The sequence below is a fragment of the Thermobia domestica genome, chromosome 2 (assembly GCF_964235325.1).
Source record: "Thermobia domestica chromosome 2, izTheDome1.hap1.1, whole genome shotgun sequence".
In the NCBI taxonomy this organism is placed as follows: domain Eukaryota; kingdom Metazoa; phylum Arthropoda; class Insecta; order Zygentoma; family Lepismatidae; genus Thermobia; species Thermobia domestica.
In genome coordinates this window covers 333,935,577-333,947,623 of record NC_137455.1, presented here as the reverse complement: position 1 = coordinate 333,947,623, position 12,047 = coordinate 333,935,577, and the positions used below count along the sequence as shown (strand labels likewise).

Genomic DNA, 12,047 nt, shown 5'->3' with positions numbered 1-12,047 from the left:
GTAATGCACAATTACATAATTGACTCATTCTTCAATATTCAACAGAAAACACTTAAAGATGGATGAACAATAAATATGACAGACAATAAGTAACTAAAAATAAAATTGCACACTACTAATATAGAGCAAATAAGGGTAAACAGTGCCAATTATCACGTACAGTAAGCATAGCATATATTAAAACTTTAAAAAATCCAAAAGAAACAGCAGTTTCTACTGTCAAAGAAACTTTCTGATATTATATATATAATTTTTTTAACTGCAACACCAAGAAAGAATACCATGAAACGTACGGCACACATTCATTACACGACTATAAAGAAATAACTATGATTTCAGAACTGCACAACACGTCCAAATTTGATAAACTAGTATAGTGTGAAACCTATACGTACTGAAACCAGAACCTCTATAAATCGTGATAGCGAATGAAACAGATGTTGGATATGTTTATGAGGAATTGCCTGATAAGATATGGTCAACTGTCTGCTGAAATACAATGACGAACATGATGCCAACTAGCTATACACTGTGCATGTACAACGACGGAAATGTCACGCGACAGGTAGAGCAGGAAAGCAACGGTACCCGCCGTTCCTCAATGATGATTTGCACATTCCGGGATACATGTGGATGAGCACTGTCCTCACAAAAATATGACTGATCCATTAATACTAAACGCCCCTTTCCAGCACTGAGGCTATATGAGACGGGACCTACTATTTCAAGTGGAACCTGAACCACTAGTTAGAACCCAACGGAATCGAACTCGAAACTACATGTACAGACACCACACGCGTAAGTTATGTCCGGAGTTATCTAAAAGCAGGGACTCTTAATTTCCTCGATGAAAATTAAATCTTTCAGTTTTACGTCCCACGGTTATGCCATATAGGCTAAAGGAGACTGTAATGATAATGAATGAAATTATGGAAAGAAAGAAAGAAGCTGGAAACGGGAGAACTCCGAGAAAACCCATGCACACTGTTCTCCACAAAGCCCATTTGGCGCAAAAAGTTTCCTGATGTAGTGATCACTGGTGACGTTGTCCACAATGCGTAGCAGCCGAGATGTGTTGTACCATCACATTTGCAGTTCGGCTCCTACGACGTTCGATAATGCACATTGTCGACTGCTTTCACCACAATAACATCTAACGCGTATATTAATGTTCCTGTGCGAGAGCTTGAAGTAAGATTCGTTCGGAAGCACGAATGTCAGCCACTCAGCATGCAAGCGACGGTATTCATTCGCCCTGAGACGTCGCCATTGTACCCTGAGGTGTTTGTGTTGTTCGTGAATGGAAGCCTAGGCAAAGACACGTAGACACCCAGTCCAACGCTCAGTAGATGCCATCGACTTAGACAAGTCCGCATTTATGCCGTGCTCCAGCGTTGAATGAACTCTGCAGGCAACACTGTGTGATCACAACTAAGCGGACAAGATGTCCATCATCCCATGATGTAACTTATTGCATGATCGTTGCTCTGTATGTTTCTCTTCTGTCCACTCTTTCCCGAAATTCACTGCAATAGCATAACGCTTGTGCGTGCTATTTTCATGGTAGAAGCTGCCTTCCGTTGAGCTGATTATTAGCCCCGTTTCAACGCTGTAGTCTGTTTATATTGCGTCTTTCGATGCCCATGCCGTAGTAACACTTGTTCGTACGTTTCCCCATTCACATTTTCTGAGTGGTGTATAAATCACTCTCCATCCATACTATGCGTACATAATCAAGGACGCTGCTCAGCACACGTTATGTGTCAACTCGTTGAAATCTGAATAGTTCGTACATCATACCCTGTCATACAAACCCTGAGTCTGGATGCATTTCCGTCTTTCTTTCTTGGTGCTGCAGTTTTCATAAATAGCAGTGCATTTAATATGCCATTTCTTGTGATCGTAAGTCTTGAGGCAGGACTTAAAAAAAGAAGAAAGCTACAGTGTTTTTCTATTGTACGTTATCTTAATGTGCTGATAAAGAACAAGCCACACTTACCCAAAAACAACCAACTTAAACCAGCGATAATAATTATGACAAGGGCTGCAATTTTGGCGAACATGAACACATCTTGCAATCTTGTTGTCGCCTTCACGTTGAAGCAATTCATGAAGGTGACGAAACCTAAAACGAGGAATACCATGATAATAAAAATTTGTTTATAATAACCAGTATGACTGTAATTACAAACTCACTGTAATTGACGAGTAGTCACACACTTATCTTAAATGTTTATTTCAAACTCTCAGCGGATATCTCTGGTATAGTAAGGTGAGTTTATAAAAAGAAACTAACTGTGCCCTACTTTATTTGGATAATGGACCCATTTCTGCTTAAAACAGGTTACATGGAACTTAAACAATTATCTTAAAAGACTATAGTTATCACCTATGCTATTGCATTAAGTATATTCTATTACTTTACATGTCACCCCTTCCCTTCCTAGGAACGGTTTCAGTGTCTTACCCCATCCCCCATAGTATATTTTTCTGATGGTAATTTATACATATACTAAATTCGTTTGAAATTCCTCCTAGAGACCATGTTGCATCGTACGGTCCATTATATGCTTTTCTTCTTCCTGACAAGGGATGTACGTGACCCATGACAACTGGATATTTATGAAAATTGGTACCCTGATTAATTGTAGGTCGCTAATCATCTGGGTGATAGTCACTCGGTGCGGAAATGCCTTGTTTACCCGCTACATATAATGTATAATATATGGGCCCTATACATGAAGCAGTGATCGGGTGAGACTGTTCCGAGTTATACCCCAAAAAATGCCGGAAAAAAACAGAAAATGAAAAATGTGTGCAGGTAACATGATACCTACGGGAGGGGGACACGTGACCAAGAACACGGCAGTAGTGCCACACAAGCAGTGTTGCCATCCCAACACAAACTTATAGTTTTGCAAATAGAACTATACCATTTTATGGCATTAAAACAATTAGCATAAAACGTGAAAGAAAATAAGCAAAAGGTGAGTTATTATTGTTGCCAAATAAGGGAGGCATGAGGCTTTTAAGTTGATAAATTATAGGGTCCGTACAGAGAAACGAAGAAATGTACAACAACAAGACTGCAGAAGGAACAAGTGTACAGTAGGGAGTAAAATATGCCCCTGGAACATTTGCTTGCAAATACTCCAAATAAAATGAAATGAAAAATCATTGAATAACATTCATTTCTGTCAGTAATTTTCAGAACTCTGCGCACGCATTACAGACTTTGCGAAGTACAAAACCTATTGCCGTGGTTGACAATTTCCATAGCATTTACAAGGAGCATCTTTCTAGCTTGATGTGGTATGCATTTTTTAAACAAGGGAAAGAATGCAAAAAGGCATTTGTGAAGGTATGGGAACATTGTGACATTTTTTTCTTTATTCAGGCTCAAAAAAGGCATTTCAGAAGAAACGAATGAAAGAGGGTTTTAGAGCTATAAAGCTTGTAAATATGGTTCCTGTTTTCACTGTCTGAATGGAAAGAGTATATTACGTCACATAGACTGCTTTAGACAAGAAGAAGTAAGAGAGAGGAGGGCGGGTTAGTTTGAATACCAGGAGTAGATAGTAGATCAAGACGTGTGTTTCTGAATGCATAAGCACACCGCGCAAGAGTTTGTTAGTAATTTGGACTTAACTTTCTTGTATCATTTTGAAAGTCGCGAATAGTACTTTACAATTACTGTTGAAACTGTCTCCTACCAAGAGGCACAACTCTTCGGCACTGATTTGCCAGTATCACGACAACCGAAGATTGGCATTATTCGATTAATTGTTTGAAGTGTTCCAAATCATCCGGTTGCCCGGAAACACCTCATCTTAACAATATAGAAATGAAGAAGTCACATGAACGGGGTGGTCAATCTGCCGTACCACGACGACCAATTCATTAATCGAAATGTTGATCCAATAAATTACTTACAACACCAAAATGAGGCGGTGCTCCATCGTGTTGCCACGTGAACTGAATAATTTTGTAACGAGTGTTGTTTTCAAGTTCTGGAATTAAAACTTCTTGCAACATCTTATAGTTTGAAGGAATTGTTTACAGTGATACACAAAAGAATGATCCTATGACATCATACTCCAAATACCACCCCACTTAGTGACACCAAGGACGTATAACTCTTCTGTCACAATCACTGCAATAAACATAATTGTCTGTTTACGCGACGGTTCACCTGAAATGAGGCCTTGTCTGTTCATACAATTCGTTTCCATAAATGTTACCGTTCTGAATAAGAAACCACTCGCAGAACTCAACACACTGGTTCGGATCACATTCGTGCTTTGGCTGTTGAGGTTTCATCTTCAAATCCTTTAATATGTTCGTTAACGAGGTACGCGTTAATCCCAGGTCACGTGTGTTCCTTTTGGTAGACTTCTTCGGGCTAGATACAAACCTATGAACAATATATTCAGAATTTCTCTTATTTCGTACACTTTGTGGTCATCCGTTTCGCGGTAGATCAGAGAATCTATAACCTCAAATCGTTGGTTCAGATTTCTCATGGCTTGACATGGTGTTTCCACATCTAGAAATCTGATGTCTGTCACCATATTTGTATTTTTGTTGTGTTTCCATCAAGCTTCTGGCACGAAAACACATTGTCACTTTGTTAATTCGCGATTCATCTCAACACCTGTACTATTTGGAAGAACACTCAAACTTCTAAACAAACAAACAAACAAACAAACAAACAAACAAAAAAAACCGTTCCAAAACACTGGTACCACTTCTAGTGTGTATTATATATATAAGGTGTGTGAGAAAAGTAATGAGACTGGCAACACTGCGGGCGATCTGACAACGTTGTGTCTACCGGTTTGTTTATCCCTTCCAGTTCCTCAGTCCGAATTACAGCTCCATACAGCTAACACATTATTTTTGACAGAGCCATCAGTGAAGTTGTGTTACTGAAATGGAGCATCGGAATTTAGAGCAACGTTGTGCAATAAAGTTTTGTGTTAATCCATGAGTGTGACTTTTGAAAAGTTGAAACAGGGCTATGGGGAACACTGCTTATCAAGAGTACAAGTTTTCCGCTGGTACAAATGATTTTTGGGAGGCCGAGAACATGTTAAAGATGAAACTCGCTCAGGGAGACTTTCAACTTCAAAAACTGACGAAAACGTTGAATGTGTGAGAGCTCTTGTAAGATCAGACCGTCGTTTAACAATAAGAATGAGTGAACAGTTAAATTTAAACACTTTCACCGTACATCAAATTTTGACAGACGATTTGAACATGCGAAAGATTTGCGCCAAAATGGTGCCGAAAAACCTTACAACTAAACAAGGACAATCGAAAAAAATATGTGCGTTGATCTTCTTGAGAGGACTGCCAATGGCCAAGAATTAAATTGTGTGATCACAGGTGATGAATCCTGAATATTTAAGTATGATCCTGAAACAAAGCAGCAAAGCGAAGAGTGGCACACTCCGTCATCTTCTCGGCCGAAGAAATGTCGAATGAGCAAATCAAAGATCAAGACAATGCTGATTTGTTTTTTGACACTAAGGGTATCGTGCACCAAGAATTTGTTCCAGCAGGACAAACTGTCAACTAAGTGTTTTATAAAAGTGTCCTTGAAAGGCTCAGGGAAACAGTGATTCGTGTGAGACCAGACATTGTAGACAGTGAATGCTTCATTACAATGCCCCGTGTCACACGGCCATTTCCATCAGTGAATTTTTGGCCTCAAAACTCATTACTGTTGTTCCTCAACCCCTCTATTCACTGATTTGAGTTCTTGTGACATTTCCCTTTTCCTGAAGTTGAAACATGTCCTAAAAGGACGTAATTTTGGAACTCTAGAGAACTTCAAAAGACTGTGACCGACCAGTTAAAAGCCATACCATTTGAAGACTTCTAGCGCTGCTACCAAGAGTGGGAACAACGATTCCGCCAGTGTATAGCTGCCCAAGAAAACTACTTTGAAGGGACAACATTGTTGTTTGAAAAACAAGGACTTTAGTTAGTACGAAATCAGTCTCATTACTTTTCTAATACACCTTGTATATATAAAAGTCTCGCTCATTTCTTTACTTTGTTCACCTGCTTTAGAGAAAGTGACTTTGTGCCCATCCAATATGTGCGGGCAGTAGTATTAAGCTTTCTTCTTTCAGCAACTCAATATTCATTTTACTGTTCTCAGAATGTAATCGACAAAACATCAGATAATCTTACAGTAATCAGATTATTGTGAAACATATAAACGATCACGAGATACTATTATAAAAGAACACAAACTAAATTATTGTTACTTACATATGGCAGCCGCAGCAAGCATCCTTTTTGCAGCATCTGGAGGTTCACATGTTGGGAAGAATGGCTGAATTACATAATTTGCGAACGTCAAACCCATAATCGCATTGGTTGTAGGCCTGTAGAACAGTGAACAAAATGCACCTATAATTCGGTAGAAACAATTCTACACCAAACGTAACAACAATGACCGAATATTACCAGATAAATTAGGGTTATATTGAAAAGAAAATTAAAAAAGGCTTTTGAAACTCAAATTTATCTTTACCACCAATATTTCTCCTTGTAGCACAAAAGATCTGCATTAACAGGCCTGCAGTAAGCACTAAAATTATGGCTCTTGTTCAAATGCCTGATATGCAATTTTTGATACCTTTACGAAGCAAACTAGGCGAAAGTAGGTAGATAGCTCTCACTTGACTATCCAGTAGTTTTGGATACGAATCTCGCAGCCAACTCTCCCGACTGGGTTTCTCTTCAGCAATTGCGCTATGCAAGTGCTGGTAGATAAACCCAAATCTTGACCTAGTTTCTCTGGAATATTCTTTTCCATCTTCAATTGGTTTAAGAAAATGTAATTCCGCTATACTTATTTTATGAATACGTACGTACGTATCCCATCACTGTAATGTTTTGCAATTACCGTAACATGAATTTTAAAATTAATGAGGAAAATACTATATTGCATCTATGGCAACCTGCCATACCATAGTTACGCCACTACGTACAATTACTTCAAATTATTTATGTCTATTTATATGGCTCGTAATACATTGGCAAACTTCTTATCTGTGAAAGTCATTGTCACATGACCTCATAAAACTGTTTCAAACTCATGCTTTTGAGTACTTTGACTTCCAAACCTACTTTAACTAAAACAATACTTTATAAGCACTACAAAGGAAAACTTACACAAATATCAAGTTAGCATCCCATAAATACAAAAACGCAGGCAACCCGCCGAATGCTTCATGGATATAAGCATAATCTCCACCAGATTTCAAAATCGATGTTCCCAATTCAGCATAACACAGGGCGCCGATCATGGAGAGTAATCCACACATCACCCATACACCAATCGTAAGACCAACAGAGCCAGCCTCTTTTATAACTCCCTTTGGAGATATGAAGATTCCTACAAAGAAATACTTCTGAAATCATATGTAACATATTTCGAATATAAACAAGTTGAGTACCATTCTAATTTTGTCGCCTGCTTAATTTTGCTGCATATGTAAATGAAATCACATACTAGTACTACTCCGTAAGATCCCTTCTGTAACATCTGGGTATTTTGTAAAACAACCACACAGTGCCTACGTTACGCAGTATCATGTATTTTTATTATTACTACAAAAAAAGGTGAATATCAGCAAAGGGCAAATTTCTTTGCAGAGATGTAATATTTATTAATAGTCTACACATGTTTTGTCTCCTACATAATTTTACATGATTTCGTTGTATTTTCACACAAGCAATCCGGCTTTGCTATCAAAATGCTGTAATCACATGTAGTTTTATAGATACAAAACTGTTTTTATCGAATTTTGTGTGACAATTGTTTCTTTATAATTACCGATTTGGCCTACTATTAATTTTTATTACAATTTATAGTGGCATACTGACCTGTGATGAGTTTAATTAGTGGAGAGATGCTATAGTCTTGCCAGGACTTGTTGCGACCTAAACGTTTAATGGTTGATCATTGCATTACTTAACTGTCTCAGCTCTTTTTAGATCCCGAAGTGATCGCAGGGCTATCCTTTATTAGTAGCTATGGTTTGTATATGAGAGCTTATGTATGCTATATATGTGCCTAAACATCCGGATAGTTTCTGTTTTGTGTGGGTGGTGAGTTTACTTTTAAACCTCAAAGAAAGAACTTCATTCTATTAATTCGAAAACGGTATCTTTATTTAAGTTGCAAGGTAGATCGGAACAAGATTGAGCCCCTCATATTTATTGTGTTACTTTCTCAAAGCTTTTAATTCATTCACGATCAGTAGTTAGACGAGGTATTTAAATGCGCAGGTTATCCGTGTTTAAATGTCTATGCGAGTCACTCCTACATACAACCTCCCTTAACTGAAATTAGTTTTACTTCTACACTATAAATCAGAAAGATCTAAAATATTGTGATAATGATTAATATGATTTGATTTTAGTCGGATGAGGTAGGATATATACCAGGGATGTAATGGAGGGTATACGGCGTATACTCACCTCTAATTTTTGGAAACTATCGTATAGCTTCCTAAAATTTAGAAAGTACGCGGGTATACGCTACATTCGATCCATAGTATACTTACTTCATTGGAACAATCAACAAATGCTTTTCATGCACTGTATTTCAAAACAAAAAAATCTCACTAAACAGCTAGTCGTCAGGCTGTTCCTGCGAATGATGTCTAGATTCTTTTAAAATGTTTGCGTTTTCGTGGTGTAGGAATAGAGTTTTCCGAGAATCTCTTCTATAATGGAAAACAGCTCTCTGAACCTGTGTTTTTTCTTCAAGATGTAACATGTCCTGTCCTTACCTTGTGAAAGCTGACCTCTGATATTATAATAAAACAAATCCAAGCTGTTTCCAAATGTTTTTCTTTGAAACTCTTGTTTCTAAAGATTAGTGGGAGATAGAGTTTAGTGGTGAGGAGGGTGAAGAGTAAGGCCTATGATCATGTGGTGACATTGAAGTTGTTCTGTTTTGACATAGTAATGACCAGTTTTCATGCCCTCTTTGATCCAGATTCAAAGTCTGCCAGTTGGATACAATTTGAGTAAGGCAATAAGGGATGGAACCAGTTCCTTTCTAATTGCGGAAGGAGGTTTCGAGAAAACGTGATCTTTACTTTAGTTCAAGGGTTAAGAGGAAATTAAATAAATACATTTGCGCCAAGAAATCGTTGACTTCCACAAAAATAACGAAACATGACCTATCGTAAGTTTAATTTGAAGCATTCACCATCGTTTCCAATACCATCAACCACAACAGCGAACCTCGGATTTGCACTGCCCATTTGTAACGGCAATTGATATCAAAGAAAGCAACGACTGATTTCGATAAATAGCAGCTAGTACTAGTAGTACTTTTTCGCAACCTATTGGTCAAAAAAAAAGGGGGGAGGGGCTAAAAAATAAATATTTTTCTTTGTTTCGTTTGCGTTCAGATAAAAATAATTGAAGAAAATCTGTTAACAGGAAAGGGTAGAAAACAAAAGTCAGGAAAAACTTGTAGCGTATGAGCATGTAACAGCAATCTTTGACCATTTCAGTATAGCCATCACTTCGAAACTGTTTGTTTGGTAGTGTTTAAACTTTATTTGTGGGTTTAGAATTAAGAGTTGTTTCGCAATTTGCAAGATCTCGATGATAATGTTAGAAAATTGGTTAAAAAGGAAAAAAAAAAAGACAACATTTTCCGTCGACGAAAATGTAAAAGCAAAGACATCGAAAAATAGCAACGAAAAATCCAAAGAACATGTTAATTTGCCAGCTCTACTTCAGAGAAAGATGTAAGTATATTTATTTATTTCACATTATAAAAGTTGATAAGGCATCTCCGGCTAGATGACTAAGATGTCAGAAGAATAACATCCTTTGTTAAAGGGATTGGAAAGGAGACTACTTCGGGCTTAAAAGTTAAGTACCATTCCGACACTTACCTCGTGCGAATAATAATAAAAAAAACTCTTATGATATGTAAAGGTTTTTTCACACCTTCTTGAACGATTTATAATTATTATTGTTGGAATTTACATGTGTGAACAGCCTCAGGTTCAAATTTCGCTGGAAACAGCTGTTCGAGTAATTCTATATTTAAAAAATCGATTGCGAGTCACCCTCACTGGTCCAAGCTGTTCTTTGACACATTAAGTGAATGCTGGAATGGTACACACATATCCAAAATGATTGTCGCATATCTATAACTGTCTTCTTGTAAGAAAATAATTTGATCATGATTTTGCAGGCTACTTTTACTACTGATACTGTGTGTAAAATCGGGAATTGTATATTTATGGTAAATTTCATAGGAAAAGAATTATAAACACTAAAATTAGAATGAGTAAAACAAAATATTGCTAAATGGACAAAAAGCTTTATATCCGTTTTATTGTTCTTATTTACTGCTCTTTTGACATGAAGTTTGCCACATACATGTCTTTGCCGATTATACACATACTAACATTATAAGAAATACCGGGCGAATTAGTTATCAAATTACATTACTACAACATATTTATAGACATGCGACAATAATTTTGGACATGAGTGTACATCAGCTTATAAATCCAGGCAGCGTCCTTTTCAAATCCTTTTTTCTGACAGTGTGCTCAAAGTTTAATAATTTAATAAGCAGTGAAAAAACACCTTTCAACTGCTGAGAAAATGTCTGATCACGGAAACTGTAATCTATCTAGAAGATCTAAATATTCGGGTTTTCTTATTTGCTTCCTCAGTTTTAATAATAATAATAATAATAATAATAATAAAAATTAAAAGTTCAAATTTGAATCTTAAAAATGGAAAACTTTCCATTTTTTGTTTATAATTTTTCTTTCTTTTACAAGATCATCGTATGTCTTTATCTCTTTTTCCTTTTTTCCAGAGTGCGTATTTATTTTATTTTATTTAACAATCACCACATACTGCTCAGAGGCTATTTTATACTGGATATCAAGCAAGAACAACATCAATGGAAAAGATTTGGGAAGGTATCGGCCAGGGCTATTATAGTAGGTACCATCCCTGCATTTTCCTGGTAAGACTGGAAAACCCGTCAGGATGGTCGTCAGCGGGAGTCGAATCCACGACCTCCCGAATGCTAAGCCAACGTTCTACTACTTTAGTTACGGTACTTCACTCGGTAAGATTTTGGATTGTGATTTTTTTTTTTCTTTTTGAATCGTTTCTGATAGGAAAACTAAGCCTCAAGTCGAAATAAATTAGTGGATTAAAAATGAAAAATAAAATGAAATGAAATCTTTCAGTTTTACGTCCCACGGTTATGCCAGTTAGGCTAAAGGAGACGATGATTATGAGAAATGAATGAAATGGTGGAATGAAGAAAGTGAGAGGAAATGGGAGAACCCCGAGAAAACCCACGAGCACGGTGTTTTTCCACAAAATCCACACGGCGCGAGGTGGAATCAAACCAAGGACCCCAAGCACGGGAGGTGAACGCTCTACCACTGAGCCACCGCGCCCCCACATTATTGGACTCAAGTTTTAATGGGTACAGATACTACTCGACTCTCACTCCGGCGCTGTTGTCAGAAAATAGCAAGTTCCAGAGTGTGGGGAAAGTAGATACAAAATTTCACAAATTAAGTCAAACTCTCATTTGTGGATTGAATGGGGCAAGATTTAATGAAATATTGCGTAATTTCCTGAACATTTTTCGAAAATAGAAAAGGTTTCCTCTGAAATTCACCATACTGCCCCGCTGTTAATGTTCGAAGTTCAATTTTCAGCATCTTCCCGCGCTCATAACTCGGAAGGGCGCCGCTTTTGACTTCATTGTAATAAACTTTTTTTGCTTGTTTTCATGCCTACTTTCAACCCCCAAGCGCTGTAAAAGGAATTATCAAAAACCCTATATGTATGTATAGGTCCATATTATTATATATATATATATATATATATATATATATATATATATATATATATATATATATAAAGAGTGTGTGTGTGTGTGTGTGTTTGTGTGTAACAAGGAATGGAGCGTATACCCTCCTAATAAATTAGCATTACATCACTGCTATATACTT

General features: G+C 37.1%; 1 protein-coding gene across 2 annotated transcripts in view; it reads right to left on the bottom strand.

The window, feature by feature from the left end:
- gb (solute carrier family 7 member genderblind) overlaps window positions 1-12,047 on the bottom strand; it is a 46,378-nt gene that overhangs the window by 27,403 nt on the left and 6,928 nt on the right. For both annotated transcript variants that reach the window (XM_081749152.1, XM_081749151.1), the window contains exons 3-5: window positions 7,192-7,414; window positions 6,283-6,398; window positions 2,000-2,125 (exon numbers count right to left, since the gene is read on the bottom strand). In XM_081749152.1, coding sequence (XP_081605278.1) covers window positions 2,000-2,125; window positions 6,283-6,398; window positions 7,192-7,414 — 465 coding nt within the window. The remainder of the gene's footprint in view (window positions 1-1,999; window positions 2,126-6,282; window positions 6,399-7,191; window positions 7,415-12,047) is intronic.